This window comes from Anas platyrhynchos, chromosome 10, assembly GCF_047663525.1.
Source record: "Anas platyrhynchos isolate ZD024472 breed Pekin duck chromosome 10, IASCAAS_PekinDuck_T2T, whole genome shotgun sequence".
Taxonomy (NCBI): domain Eukaryota; kingdom Metazoa; phylum Chordata; class Aves; order Anseriformes; family Anatidae; genus Anas; species Anas platyrhynchos.
This window is the reverse complement of record NC_092596.1, coordinates 9411234-9427272: the sequence shown is the minus strand read 5'-3', so window position 1 is coordinate 9427272 and position 16039 is coordinate 9411234. Positions and strand designations below refer to the sequence as shown.

Sequence of the window (16039 nt, the reverse complement as noted above, 5' to 3'; positions counted from 1 at the left end):
TTGCATAACAAAGAACTACACCTGGTAACAAACATGACACATGAGCTGCTTTTTCTGGTATTTTAGAAAAAGGAATAAAGAACAACTCTTAGATCCTACAGTCATGCAACAAAATTTGATGTGAAGGAACTAACTCCCAGAAAGGAAGTTAGTTGCCCAAACCTCATTTGTGAAGGACAGCAAGAGCATTTTTCCTTCTTTGTAGTAAAGTAGGAATGATGGGAACTGACAGGGGCCTGGCTTTCAGCACTACATTTGCTTCTCTGGACTGTGGTACCTTTCACATACTGTTTGCTTCACAGTGAGTTGCTTCATTGTCTGTGTTTTGAAGCAATAACCAGGCTAACTTTTCATTTACAGTCTCAGCCAGGAATGAGCCCTAGCTGCTTTCGAAGCTGTGTGAAAGCACTACATTCAGTGAGGACCCCTTAACCAGATGTTTCATAGGGTTTAAGTCCTCAATTTTACAGAAAAAGCTAAAAGTGTAGTTTTATTCATAGAACTATCACTGAGAGGAACTTCATATTTTATTCTACTAAAACTGTGGAAACATTGCCTGATTTTTTTTTAAAAGGTAAACACATACAGACTGTTCCTTTAAAACACATATGGACTGCTCCTTTACTTTGTCATTTAAGCAAGATAGGAGCTGTGGCACGGTTGTCATACGCTGAATCAGTCCCTGCCACTTACACTACCAGAGCTGGGCTTGCTGGCTGGTCTCTTATGTAAGCTTGCTCAGGTCCTGCATTTATTTTAGAATCCAGGGCATAGTCTAAAAACCGTATATAGTAAGCCAAAAACTAATTATGCCAACACTGCTGTTTTCTTTAACAACATAAATTTGAATCTGAGTAGAGGAACTGTTTTGGTTGAAGTGCTTTTCCATCACGAAATAGCAAATAGTCAAAACTGAAGGTTTGTTTGGGAACGTGTTGGATCTATTCCTTTTAATTCTCAATTTCAGGTTCGGAGGCTTTAATTAAGAATGGGTTTTAATGTACAGTTCAGAAATGTTTTTAGTTGCAGTTTAAAGCAGAAAAAATTAAAACAAAGGGTAGCAAAGCTATTTTCCAACTACTTGTTCACTGTGTTCCCATTTTGTAATGCTGTATCTACACAGATTTATTCAAATGACTTTTGAATTATTCTAAAGTCATCTATGCTTACATAATGTTTCACATTAAAATGATCACTAAGAAGTGCTAATGATCTCTATCCTGTAAAGCAGTTGAAGGGAAATTACTTACTCCAGTTAGCCTCTGCTTCCCAGTTTATTTCGTAACACAATAACCTGCATTCACTGGGGCTTGGATCAGGACTGTGGCATGCTGAGCAAAGTGAAGGGCATGCTATGTGATAGCTCCTGGCTGTTATCTGCCACAGCTTTGAAAATTCTGGCATTCAGCTGTAACATGCTTTTTATTCTGTTAATGAGATGCCACAAAATCCTGGAACATCTATTAATGTGCTGAAGTTATCTATGAGTTAAAGTACTGCAACATCTTTATCCGCAAGTGAGGTAGCTGACTTCTTAATTTAACAACTATTTATTTAACACCTCTAGCCTCTGCCATACCAGTTGTAGACTGACTGGTCCTTAGTCCATCCTAACCAGAATAATAATAATAAAAAAACAATAAGGTCTGCTATGTGTCACCCTCTTGGCCACACATACAGTTGACGGAGGAATGGAAACTTTGTTAGTAAACTATCATAGGGCTAGGCTTGTTTGTTGTTGTTTTTAATATATATTATTTCTGATTTTCAAGCTGAGCAGATTTTTTTATCAGCAGTTAATAATACCAAGTTCTCCAGAAACTACACAATAGAACAGATTAAGTCATGCTTGCTAGCAAACTAGGTCATCAGGCCTTCTTTACCAGACATGCTGTATTTTTAACTAACCATTAAGATAAGCTGTATATTGATGCCAAAAATTAATACACAGAGGCTACCTGAAAACCAGAGCACTGACGTAAAGAGTGAGATTTGCTATGAAGAGTAGCCCTCAGCCGCCACATACCAAACAGTTTACATCTTCTGATAGGATGGCTTTCAGGTTACAATAGAAGTGACTGGCTGAAAGAATCTATATAATAAAAGCCTGAGTATGCTGTCAATACCAGTTTCATGCCAGCATAACATCTTTTGTTTCAGTAGATCTGCTATTGGTTTATAATGCCATAAAATGAAAGGAGAATTAAGCTATTTATGTAAGTGAGTTTATTTATATAACTGACTTATGCTGTATTATGTGATGGAAAAGAAAATCAAGCACATGGCTTTTTTGTGTTTTCTATGAGCTACAGAAAGATTTTGTAAAAGTAAAATTAGTAATAAATGGTTTTCTCTATGTATTATATTAGTAGTTCAGTCTTATCCACATGGAGGCTTTATCATCTGTAGAAAACGTGGTAATAAGTGACACAATAACGTGAAAGGATTTTAGCAGGTCTGCAGACGACCTCGAAACTGAATTCTGAACATCACAATTTAGGCTGTAAGTTAGTTCAACAAAGCAATTGTTATTCAGTCTCTTCTGTGGATGACTCAATGATTTGTACTGTGACTATTAGTACTGAACGTACCATCTGAAATTCATTTTGAAAGATTACTGAAGCATTAGTGATTTAAAAGTTGTTTCTACAAGTATTTTTATCAATGAGAAGCCTGAGCTCTGTCAAGGCTAAAGAACATACACAAGGATTTTCAACATTGCTGAATTATTTTTCTTTTCAATGCTTTACACTGTTTTTCATTCCTTAGTGAATGATGGCTATATAATATTTAGGAAATCAGGGTCAGTAGAGTAAATGTTTCTGTAGCAGTTTGGCAGACACACCTTTCATAACTCATAAAGTCACTACTGGAAAGGCACAACTGGGTCACAGAAGTGCATGGTGGGATGCTGCTTTCCAGTTATGCAACCAGGGTAACTAAAGGTTAGAGAAAGCACTTGAATAACGAGCTTTTTGCCAGAAAGAGTGGAAGAGAAAAACAGTGTTTTTAAATGCTGGCTTTCTGAGCAGCAGCCGCCTAACGTGTCTAGTTAGGAGTCATCAAACCGAAATAGAACCGGATGCGTCAGAACTTTGAAGAATGGCAATTCAACATCCCAAAAGAAAAAATACATCTACTTGTATTCCAAAAGCAAAGCCTACCAGTTCTATGAGCCCAACAGATTATATTAGAGCCATTTGCAGCATGCCGCTCAGCTCTTTCTCCCAGCCCACAGTAACTGGCTTTATCACTCCTCCCTTGTCGTGTTACTTTATCACCCAGAAACATCTTCAACTTCAAAGAACCTCGCATTTTAATTTCATCGTTTTTATCACACTAACCTTAACTTCTCTATTTCCCTGACAGCTTATAGCACCTTTGTCTGTTTCTCCCACATCTTTTTTACCTGAGTCTATGTAGTCTATTGCATTACTTCTAATAAATACAATTACTGAGGAATTCTTACCATATTTCTTAGAGAGAAAAGAAGAGAGAAAGGAAGTTGTGTTTCAGCACTGTGAAGGTTTTCCAAGGTTTGGAGGGCTAGGACATAGCCCACGGGCACAAATTATCACATTAACTAACAAATAGCTCCCATCAAGTTTGGGATATTAATTACAAAGCTGAATGCTGTAGTGCAAAGAGAATAAATAAAACAGTTCTCTTTTAATCACAATTATTTCTCCTGTTACAGCTGCACACCAGATAAATATATTAATCAAAATGACCTCATTTTAGGCATGAGTAGCAGTGTTATATAACCATGTTAAGTATGCTATTTTATTTCCCTCCCGCCAAGGAGAAATGGTGTTTGTCTTACAAGAGTTCCAAATAAGTCTGGTTATACAGCAATGGGGGAAAGAACAGGAGGGAGAGACGAAAGCAAGAGAATTAGTAAGCAAAATGACTCATTCCCCGAGTGTAGAGGTGATGCTACGCTCCACTATTAAGTATTAGTTGCTCTATAGGAAGCTAATGTTGTCATCAGCTGCCTCAGTGCTCCTCATATGCCCAACGTTTCTCAGGATGGGAAAAACAGATGTGTTATAGGAATGGAAGCTCCTTCTTTTCAGACCCCCACCCCAATCAGATGACATCGGCTTACAGCATTCCTGCTTTGTTTTCAAGCTGTTTGTGAAGGCTGGCTCTATAAACAGGGAGTCTGCAGAATCAATCCCCTGCCACTCTTTTTGCTGCTCACTTCTCTGGTGAAAAGTGGCATTCGATTAATTCCTTTTTAGTGCCACCAATCATGCTTTAAACAAGCTCACGAGCACCCTTAAAAGTAGAATATATCCCCCCTACACAACAAGTCTGAAACTCATCTAGATTCATACTGCACTACAGAAAAAAGGACCAAGAGGCGTACATTTTTGCAATATAAGATCACTCAGGCAGAGAACTCTGATAAGTGCTGAAAATGTGAAAAACAAATGGCAGGGTATGCATTTCCCATTTGCTCAATACACACACATAAAAGAAACACTGTGTAGGCTTCACTGCAGCATACCAGTGCGTCCAAAACTCAAAGGTTAGTTACATAAATGATAAGGCGTGGGCTTAAATGCTTCATTCAGCTTGTTAATTACTTGCTTTGTGGCCCGAGCCAATGTTCTGAAACAGGTTCATCCAATATTGTGTTGCTTCCTCTGCATTTTCATTTAGTGTATTAAGCTGAAGTGCTGGGAACAATTTGTTGCAATACCTAGGAAGAGTCTGTTTTCTTTTCAAGCAATTTACAGAACAAACTTCATCAGACTAATCCATGGATGCTCTTTAAATGTTCTCCCTATTTCAGAAAATTATAAAATTTGCATCTTAGAACATTCTCTTCAAGCAAGGAAAGTGCATAAGCATATCTGTATTATTGACGTTTTCTGTTTTGGTGGTTCCTGCCTTGTATTCTTTTTAATCCACACGTCCAACATGAGGAAATGAATGGCAGTGTGTTAGAGACTTCTCAAAATAAAATACTCAAAATATCTCTGGCAGAGAAGTGGTAGAAGCTATGTTTTAATAGTAGATGGAAATAGTTCCATAGTCAGTGAACTGGAATATCTAGTTGATTAAGATCTTTAATGCCATAGAGAAGAACAACCATTCATTACTTAATGGCCTAGCCTTGAAAGACAGACCACCCGTGTATTTCCTAAGATGTGCTGGCAGAAACTGGAGATTTGGAATTCCTTATCTCTGTGGCAATAAATCACATTGTGCTTGGAGCAAGCTGTAGTTATACCACAAGATACCTCATCAAGGTTGTACCTGGGAACCCCATCTAAGACGTACTTCAAACAACAGAATTTGTTTTGAAACTAGAACCGGGTAACTTGCTTTGTTTTCATTAGGGTACATTTGCAGACATCTTGATTTCTAACTCAGACATGGGCTAAGAAGTCTATTGAGCCCTGAATATGTCTTAACAGCTACAGTGAAGTGGAAACAAACTGAATGGAAGTATCTCAAGGGTTTTTGACTCCCAGTATTTAAACAGACTCTGATGCATATTCTTCAAACCTCACCTTCCTGTTTCTACATTAAGGCTCCATCTTTTTCCTCTATAATAAAGTTGCCAGTTAGAGACTTCTGAGTCACAAATGCAGATTAGCATTTGGATCTGAATTACAAGTCTTGAAAAATTAAGGTTGACTGAAAGAGGAATCTCATCTAGTCAATTACATGGACCAACTGCAAAATGCAGATTGTAGTTGCAAACATGGGCTGAAGCTATCTGGCTGCATGCAGTGCTGCGTGAAGGGTGATGAGATATATCTCATTGCCAGCCCGCATATAACCTTCTGTCCACATCACTCTCCAGATTTTTCAGGAATGTTACCTCTGAAGTCACTCATACCTCTTGGTTCTGCATTTTGGATTGCTTTCTCTACTTCTGCTGGCTTGCTTTACTTTTCCTATTTCATTATTTCCTGCCCATGGGCCGTATCATATCCTCTCATCAATATTTCAGCACAATGACTCCCTGTTGGAATCAGCACGGATTTCTGCTTAAAAATTGATAGCACAATATGGCCCCACATGTCTGTTCTTATGCACCTGTTCCTCTTAAGTTACAGTCCCTCTGTCTTTAATACTCTCATTCTTCAGATTGCTCAAACACTAGAGTATTCTTAGCTGTATTTAAACTATCAAATGAATACCACTTCTAAATTAGAACACACATAAAAAATGCCTTTTTTGTTAGCAAGTGAGACTCAACCACACTTTAGCTGATTTCACTATACAGATCACTTTTGTCTTCAGGCTAAACATTGTTTCTTCAAATTGAAGATGAAAACTGCAATTAAATATAGGCCACAGATGTTCAGGATGCAGAGGACAAAAATATAGGTTTCATAACTCGACAGTTATGCAACCAGTTGCTTTTCACATATTAAACCGAACATTTAATTTTATGCTCTTATTTACTGTTAATCTAAACACAAATAAAGCTCTGATGGGTCCTTAAAATGGTGAGACTTTAAAAAAAAAGAAATCCTTCTGATCTATTTTAATCATTGACTTTTTTTTTTCCCTCAAAATGTTCATTGTTTTCTAATTTAACTTGAGATCCCCAAATACTCAGACACCCAGGTCTCCATTAAATTACCAAGGTACCTAAATAATGCTGAGGATCCAAGCTTTAATTTTGTTGCAGACCTGGTAAAGACGAGCCTATTGTAAAATAAGGTCATTATATATAAATGCTATTTACCCTACCTACCAAATCTCATTTAAAGCATCTACCCCAACAGTCCAAGTGCTCTCTGGGACTGGCTGCATGCCACCCTGCAGCAGTGAAACTCTCATCAAACCCAGCACAGTCATACATGCAAGAGACAATTTTTATAGCAACTGGATCTAGACTACAGCATTTAATCCCTTAGCAGATAAAAATGATCGGAGGACTAAGCACTTTCTGTACTTACATAAAAATCCTTTCCTTCAACTTAGCTTCCCTCTAGTAAATCACACATTAATTCTCTCACACAAAAACAAAGAAGTAAACCAAACAAGTTGTTCTGTTTGCAGACTGTAAATGGAGTGACAATGCATAAATGAATGTTCTTCTTACAACCCAACCATTTATACTTTTGGACTCGTTTTCTAGGGAAGCTTCAGTTATAAAATTACACTGCCTGCACATCAGCTCTGATAAGTTTTGAACCAGGTGGCTGATCTTTAACCATTTTATTGAGATTTCTGCCACACCCTTTCAAATGTGAAGCTGCCAGACAAGTCACCCAGCGCGCACATGCACACAAACACGCAGAGGAGGTGAGCTTCCATGTGGCTCTGGAATGGCTTCAATACAGAGAGGACAGCACAAAGTACAAGGGGGGGGGGGGGGACAAATTCAGAAGGAAATACAGAAGAGAAGGTGTGCAACTCTATACGAGACCAAACTTCTTCAATTTCAGCATTTGCAAATTTAACTTCTTAAATACTCAGGAGACAGTTGAATACTTTGGCAATAGGAGCACAATTCGCAGAATGAGAAATATAAACTGAAAGACTTGTTAGGGATTTATCTTGCCTCTTTTTTTTCTCCCTCTTTTTTTTTTTTTCATAAGGTCAAAAAACACTATCTGAAGAATAAAAACAATAACAAAAAATACCAGAATAGGAAGACAAACGGTTTGCCCAGAGTCAGTAAAGGCAGTCATTCCCAAGTCACTTTTGTTGATGAATAAAACAGGTCATTTAGAGATCACAGTCTGTGTTTTAGATCACAGTGTGAATCTGCAGAACTGATATGCTTCATTTTTAAGCTCAAGAAGTTTAAATTCAGCCACAGCACAGAGCCTCACAGTGCCATTTTGCAGTCAGTTTAGAAGTAGAATTGTACTTTGGAGAACACAGAGAAGAGCTAAGAGCCTCAGATTCCTTAGAACCAAATCTGTGCAAACATCTAGAAGAGCTCTTGACCCTTCTGCAACATCTGGCGAGCTGGAAAACTACACAAGACATCTAATAAACTTGAATTACAGCTGCTGGTATAAAAACCTAATTTGTACATCTGTTCATTCCAAGTCCTCGCAGCCTTGTAAGGACAGAATCAGATGTTCCCAACCCCTAAAGAAAATCTTCATTAATCTCCTCTAAGAATCTGACACAAGTCAGTTGGGTTTGTCAAGTTCAGCCAAGCTACATGATTCGGGTCACACAAGTCGAGAACAGAGTTTTACTGGTAATGCCGAAAGAGACAGACAGAGAGGTGGTTGTTTTAAACCCCCTATAATAGCCAGTTTGAATCTGGCAGGCCAATTCCTCTCCACAGCACAAAGCAAGCTTCTCACAGTTTCTAAATGAAGCAAAGTCCTTAATGCAGTTACTAAATGAGAAGTGGCATCTCAGTGGGCTGCCTCAGTGGATTAATTTTAAATGCATAATTCAATATAGACCCACATAAACCTTTATGAATAGAAATGGAGGTTATATAAGCATGTTCTTACAGTGTATACTGCAAATCCAAAGGCCAGTTTGAGTATAAATCAACTCTATCTTTTATTAATATTTTCACCTTCCCATACGTTCAACTATCTAGCAAATGTGCTAATCAGATTGCTTTCTTCACTCATACACTGAGATGTCTAAAAGAAAAAAGGTACTTCAGTGCCAGAGACCAACTTCTTCCCTCAATCCTTTGAGGAAACTTTACACTGGGATCATTCTGCAGAGGCCAGCTGCATCGGGGACAGCTCAGGAAGGGCACTCAATGCAAGACCATCATTTCCCACTGGTGAAAGCTGAAGGTCCACAAGTCCTGCGGGGACCAGCATGTCTCACAACATCAAATGAGCAGAAAAGATGATGCTGGACATGCTTCTACTGAAAGCCAATGCTGGGAAGCAAATACGCAGCCCCCTTTTATGACCCAAGAAATATCCATGGGCAAGTTTAATAAGGCATCGGGTTAGAGTGTCATGTCACCTAAAAGCAAGGCAAAAGCTGTTTGTCTGCTCCCTGCCTTCTTTGGAACCAAAACACATCCACTCCTCAGGGAAGCCAGAAGGAAAACTGGCTTCTCATTTTCATCCCTTCCTAGCTAGACAAATTTGGCACTTCAGAAATGCAGCTTTAGACACACGGGCACTTTGCTACTTCTGCTACAATAATAAATGGTCACATCCCTCACTTTAGCTATCCTTAATGTGCTTTAAGTATACAGCTGTTAATAAACCAAGCCAAAGATCTCAGGAAACCAAAATAAAAGAAGGCCTACCTCAACACCAGTTTTCATGTGGTAGATGAATCGTTTCCCATAAATGAATTTCTTCTGAACCAGTAACGATCTACTTCAGTGTGCTGAAAAAAAAAAAAAAAGAAAAAAAAAAAAAAGAAAAGAAAAAATTCAGATTAGTTTGATGATCGCAGAAATATAGTCATCTTTTTAGCCAGGGATTAATATTGCCTTGCAGCAAGGTAAATCCCTATCGTCTCACTGAACGACTACAAAACTGATCTGCAAAACTGATTAGCAGCTTCACCAGTTAAAAATATGTTTATAGGTTACTACAATTTATTATTAAACATAATCAGATTAATTAAAGTCAGAATGTCAGGCTTGGGCTATTAGTAGAAATATTTATGATTGTGCGCTGATAGTAACTGCTACTGGGCTACTGGGCTGTGTATTAGCAGCCTAGCTTCAAACTGAACATTGTTTATAGGAGCCAGAAAATGACAGGGGTTTAAGAACAAGAACAAAAAAACTTAAAATATTCCCAAACTTTGAGGAAACTCAGATCTGGATCTGGACCAGAGCATTACATCTGATTTACAGTTCCACAACCCACAGAAAAAAAACCTCTGATTCATATACTTGTTAAACTCTGGAGAACTTTAAATTTAGGTTAAAATCTAACTTTCTATCTCGGGTCCACTATCAATGAAAACATAAAGGAAGGCAATGGTGTGAATGACTGTGGAAATGCCTAGGCTGTGCTTTGCAGGGAGATGCAAACTTGCCCTGCTTTCCCTGCGAGTTAGGTGGACATCAGCCAGCTCTAACCAAGGAGACACTACACCAGGGCACTGTGGCACATCAACAATGCCATACGACAGGTGACATTTGGTGGCACCCAGTCTAGTGCCAACTCACACCCACGCAGCTCTGGACACGAGCAGAGCAAGCTGTGGTCAGCCTGTGAAATCTCCCACCTTGTGAAAGTTCAGTGGAAGAAGTGTCTGCAGTGACATCAAGGAACTCAGAGAGGCCAATAAGAAGAAGTATTTTAGTAAGAAACAGCTATTAATTACAAGTCAAGTTCTGGAGGGGCTACCTAGGAAACACAGATAGGTTTGTTCAACCATTTTTTCATTGCAAACTGCCAGACAGGGTGAATTTGGGACAATTTCTCCCCAGTTCAGCATAGTTCTGGCATAAGCAGAAGATTTGACCCTGAGTTATTTACTGAGACTTATTTTTGAGCAACTCAGAAACAAAAAAGCCCAATTATACTGTTATTTAGACCAAACTAATTCCATTGGCTTTAGTAGATTTGTTCCTGACTGAGAGTTGTTCCTGAGATTTGAAAGAAAGCCCGAAGTGCCACTTAGCATTGAAATCCTTCTTGTTATTTTACATTTCCTTGGAAAATTGCATAAAGTCTGTTCTTGCTTAAGTCACTCCCAGGAAGAAAAACTCTTTGCTGCAGTGCTGTGGTTAGAGACCCATACTGTTAATAAAAACAAATGCAAAAGTATAGCAAAAACACCAGTTCTGTCTGGGAAAATCGTTGGTTTTATCTGCTCAGTCAACACAAAAGAGGTTGTGTGTGCGTGTTTCTAAAATTCTCATTATCAGACTGAAAGGGAAGGCTGACAAGCTGCTTATAAAGGCAAAGAAATCAGATGTTCCAGCGGCCTTGGCTCTGCACACAGCCAGCACTGCTGGCTCGGCTCCTTTCACATGGTAGAAGCCATGAGAAATTCATTTTAAGGACCAGGCTATTATGCAATGGTCTCGGTTGCATCAGCACAGCAAGGGAAGCACTAGGGGAAGAGTAAATAAAAGTTGAGGCTCTGTGCCTGCAAGACGGCAGCCGCCCGCAGAGCGCCTGCAGGAAGCCGAGCCGCTGAGCCCGGCCGGGAGGTCTGCACGGGGAGCGCTCCAGGCACACGCTGCTCCGTCCCAGCTCCCCCTGCTATGCTCCAAAAATTAATTAGTTGTGGCAGATTGGCTACATCACCTGAGTTTTGATCTGTGCCTCCAGAGAGAAATCTGTATGAAAAAGGTTGGAAAAAAATATAAGCCAGCATCAAGAAATGGCACGTCCACTGTTAACTCCAGTGCCTTTAGTGGAGCTGCAAACAGGACTGTTGCTACCTGTGAACCAAATGCACCCGGCCAAATTGGTGGTACGCAGCCATAATGCCACTTGTGCTGGAGGAAAACCACTAAGCTGTATTAATGGAACATATGCAAGGCACCAGAGATCTCATCTGGACAATTTCTGGCAGCAGCCCGTTCACAGAGCCCCTAGCTAAAGCTGTACAAACATTTCTTTGCCATCCTGCAGCGGGGAGCTTGTGTCTGGAAGTAAAGCAACGCGTACTGTAGAGCAGTGCGCCTGTTGGCGTGGAGGCAAGCATGCTGCGTGGAGCAGCTACTGCTCATTTTGGGTTAAAGGACCCTCCGAGACATCTTATTAAACTTGGCTTCAGGGCAATTGCACTTGTTTGAAACTTCTGATTGCCATCACCAGGTCCTTCACATAACACTGGCTGGTGGTACCACATTACCCAGGGTTAAATGAAGACCTTCACACCCAGCAAATGCAAACCAAACAAACACATCTCCTGCAGGCTTTAGGCTGATCCCAGCCACACTGACCTGGTTACCAGCCTCAATTTCCCACGTGGCAACACCCAACCTAAGGGCGGTTGGACTCAAGGTTGCAACATGACATTTTGTCACAACAGACCACGACACGAACGTCAGAAGGGTGATGTGCAGCACAGAGACGTGCCCTTCCCAGGAGTTCCTGCAAAATGATCCAGAGCGAAGGTCTGTGATACAAGATCCCAGCTCACCCAGAATTTTTGCAGACGGCAGCAGGAAGATTGCAGTCCGAGCTTTTAAGGAGCAGGAGAATAAAAACTTTCACTGTGGCCAGTCAAGAACAGGACTAGACCTGAAGTTAACCTGTCAACATGCCCACACTGATCCATGCCACAGAATTTGGGCTTTGGTAGCAAGTCACGCTCTGAAACTATTAGACAAATAGCAAGCAAAACTTGATGTTGATACTCCTAGCATTTTATATGCAATGTAAATATTCCTATTGATTGTTCTGTCACAGTACGTAGTGCTTCTTCACAGTCAAATCCCTTGTTTTATAAACAACATGAAGCAAGGAGACATTTATTTTCATTAGGGATCATAACACTAAGAATGCTTATGTAACCTATTGTTCCGTCAAAATGGAAAGCACAAAATGAACCTCTGATCTTCTTTCATGCAAATATGGACCAGGTCGCTCATCTTTGAGGAGAGCTATCTTTATCAATTGAAACACTCTCCTAAAACAGGTCGTGTATTTCCCTCTTCTTTGTAACACGTATGATTTGAGAGCCAAACTGAGTAAACACTGGTTGTGTCTAAAACAAAGCTCTAATTTTATGTAGAGGTACATTAATTTGTACATCTAGCTGTGACAGAAAAGTCACTTTATTTACTCTTGTATGAATAAAACATGCTTTCACATCTTGCCAAGTCCAGTGAAGTTATTTCACCCCACACATAGACTTGGTAAAATGCTGACCCTTTGGGGGGCACATCTCCCCTCCTCTGCTTCTCACAGTGTCACTTTGCTTCGTTTGCCCACGTCACCAGTGACAGAGCTGGCATTTAGGACAGCAGGAATGACGCACTCGCAAGAAGCCAGCCAGCAACATCTCCTCCTGCCTTGCTAGCTCTGATGGTGCCAACAACAGCGTTAGGGAAGGCTGCTGCGAGTAGTTTGAAGTCTATGGAAACACAACACGGCCCCTGGGACTTAGACCCTTTTCCATACATTGCTGCAGTTGCTACAATGACCTTATTGTGTAATTTGGAAAAAGTTACCTCAATGCCACAGAAAAGTATTCCTGAGAAATGTGGAAAGCTTCTAATTTTAAAACACTCAGCCTCACCCTACTGTGTTGGAAAAATACCTGTAAATCAAAACTGATTTGGAGGCCAGAATGGTATAACTGAGAAAATATAATGGAGCGTTAACTTAAATTGCTTTAAAAAGTAGGTTAAAGCGATCTTTAAGCAAGGCAGCATTGCTGGTATTGTTAGGTATGCAATCTTGGACTTGTTAGCTCTTCATTAGATTCCTGTAAAATATGGCTGAATACAAAACAAGTTATGTAAGAAGTGTTTCTGATCTCACAAATGAAAAGTAAAACTATTTAGAGAGAGAAGCTATGTTTTTTTAATGGACCTATTCTGAGGCAGAGAGAGGAAAGGCTGGAATGAGAGTTTCAGGTATGAAATAACCTTTGTATTTTGATTGTTTACATCAGTTCCTTCTTTCTGCTTTTTCATCTCTGTTTCATACAAAACTATGTCAATGAAATACTACACACCTTCAGCCATTTCCATCCCTGTTTGTTGTTTAGTGATTATCTTGGTTTATAGATCAGAATAAGAACCTACAGTTAATAATCCTGTTTACACAAACTGCCTGTAGATTTTTCTTAACTGCTTCTAAAAAAAACAGCTATTAAAATAGCTTATTTTTAAATCCCTCCTAGTACAATGGGAATAATAATAGCATCTCACAGTTTCTGTAGTCAATAATCTGCCCCTCAGTCAGGAGAAGCTGCTAAACTTTGGCTTAGCTCACTTCTGAGAAGCTGCATTTTTAACACAGGTCATACAGCAGTTCTATTTAAAGGGCTGCGGTGCTGTGGGCTCCACCAGCAGGTCACAACATGCTTTGATGTGCAGTGCAGTCAAAGTGCTCACCTGCTTCATGTGGCTCAGAAAATGGAAAGAGGTCTGGTAACAAAGCATTACCTCCTGGACCAACTAACGTGGAAATGTGCAGATTGTGTCCAATGGAAGAAGAAAAAGACCTGACGATGGCAGTGGGCATCTCTGATGCGTTTCCATTCATTTACAAGATCTTATTGTCCTGATTCCTCATGCACAGGGGGAACAGATGGATAAAGACCTTCCAAATAAAGCCCCCTTCTGATACCCTTCTTTATGCTAATACACACCCCACTGTGCAGGAGTACTTTGAATTAGAGCTTCCCACTCTGCGCCTCTTGTTTCTCGAGTTGAACTGTCATTCTTCCCCAGTCATTCACCTTCATCCAGCTATGCCCCTTCATTCATCCAGCTTGAAATATCCGAGTGACCTTTTCTGTTCCTAGCAGATGCACTGTTTTGTGCTCCAGGTTCAGAATTTGCAGTTTATTTCACTGGCCTAATTCCATAAAATATGTTAAAAAAATATTCTCAGTGAAAAAACAGAAGTTTCACTCAACCTCTGCTGTACAAACTAACCCAGACCATAACAACAGCAACAGCTTGGAACAAATATTGACATTTCAGGTGCAATACTTCTGGACAGCATAGAAGACACAAGAAGCCACTATAGCAAGCAAGAAATCAAGGCCAGAATCCTAAAAATAATAATAATAGTAATAAAAATGGTCAGATTCCCTAAATGTGAGAGGTTTCACATGGTAATCACTGACATTTTGGTGACAGTTGATGAGGCATTATTGTCAAACCAGGGTAAGCCTCTAATATGAATGTAGGTAGGCTATCACACACTAGAGGAAAAGACAATGATGGATGTGTCTTTCTTTTTAAGACTGCTAATCACATCACTGATTACTAATACCCTTCAGATGTATCACCTTCCAGTAACAGCTCTAAAGGACAAAGTATTTTCACAGGCTAATGTCTTTTCTGTATTGATCTCAAAAGCACTTAGCTGAGCAAGCGGGACAAACTCAGGAATTACTTATGCTGTAATAGACGTAGATAAAATAGATTTAATATTTCAAATCACAACACTTAAAAAGACAATGTAATGCTGCTTAGGGAGGCCCTCTCTGTCCAAACTTTCTAACATGAAAAGGGCTAGTATTTAGTGTTTTCAGTATGGGTAGCATGGGTCATTCTTCACTATTCCAAGCACTTTCTTCTAATTATGTTAATTGAAATTAGTATTGGCTCCTCAATTATATGTTAACTTTAGGCTTTCTTTTATTCTTTGGGTATATTTGAGGAGATGTGTACACCACATTCTGTTAATGAAAATGTCAGAGTTGCGCTAGAGACGACGTGTGTAGCCTTGGAGATTTTTGAGTCTTTTTCCTTTTTAAACTGATTCATTCCCCCTCAAGCCCAGCTAATTGTAAGCAGATTCACAGCTGGATAATAATCACAGAATCACAGAATCACAGAATTTCTAGGTTGGAAGAGACCTCAAGATCATCGAGTCCAACCTCTAACCTAACACTAACAGTCCCCACTAAACCATATCCCTAAGCTCTACATCTAAACGTCTTTTGAAGACTTCCAGGGATGGTGACTCCACCACCTCCCTGGGCAGCCAGTTCCAGTGCCTAACAACCCTTTCAGTAAAGAAATTCTTCCTAACATCTAACCTAAAACTCCCCTGGCGTAACTTTAGCCCATTCCCCCTCGTCCTGTCACCAGGCACATGGGAGAACAGGCCAACCCCCACCTCGCTACAGCCTCCTTTAATGTACTTATACAGAGCAATAAGGTCACCCCTGAGCCTCCTCTTCTCTAGGCTGAACAAGCCCAGCTCCTTCAGCCGCTCCTCATAGGACTTGCTCTCCAGGCCCCTCACCAGCTTCGTCGCCCTTCTTTGGACCCGCTCAAGCACCTCCATGTCCTTCTTGTAGCGAGGGGCCCAAAACTGAACACAGTACTCGAGGTGCGGCCTCACCAGAGCCGAGTACAGGGGGACGATCACCTCCCTAGCCCTACTGGTCACAGTGTTTCTGATACAAGCCAGGATGCCGTTGGCCTTCTTGGCCACCTGAGCACACTGCT

At 40.2% G+C, this 16039-nt stretch overlaps 1 protein-coding gene across 1 annotated transcript in view; it reads right to left on the bottom strand.

The window, feature by feature from the left end:
- Nucleotides 1–9226: 9226 nt before the first annotated feature.
- KIAA1210 (KIAA1210 ortholog) overlaps nucleotides 9227–16039 on the bottom strand; it is a 69587-nt gene continuing 62774 nt past the window's right edge. Inside the window, exon 12 of the mRNA XM_072042879.1 lies at nucleotides 9227–9309. Coding sequence (XP_071898980.1) covers nucleotides 9302–9309 — 8 coding nt within the window. The 3' untranslated portion in view covers nucleotides 9227–9301. The remainder of the gene's footprint in view (nucleotides 9310–16039) is intronic.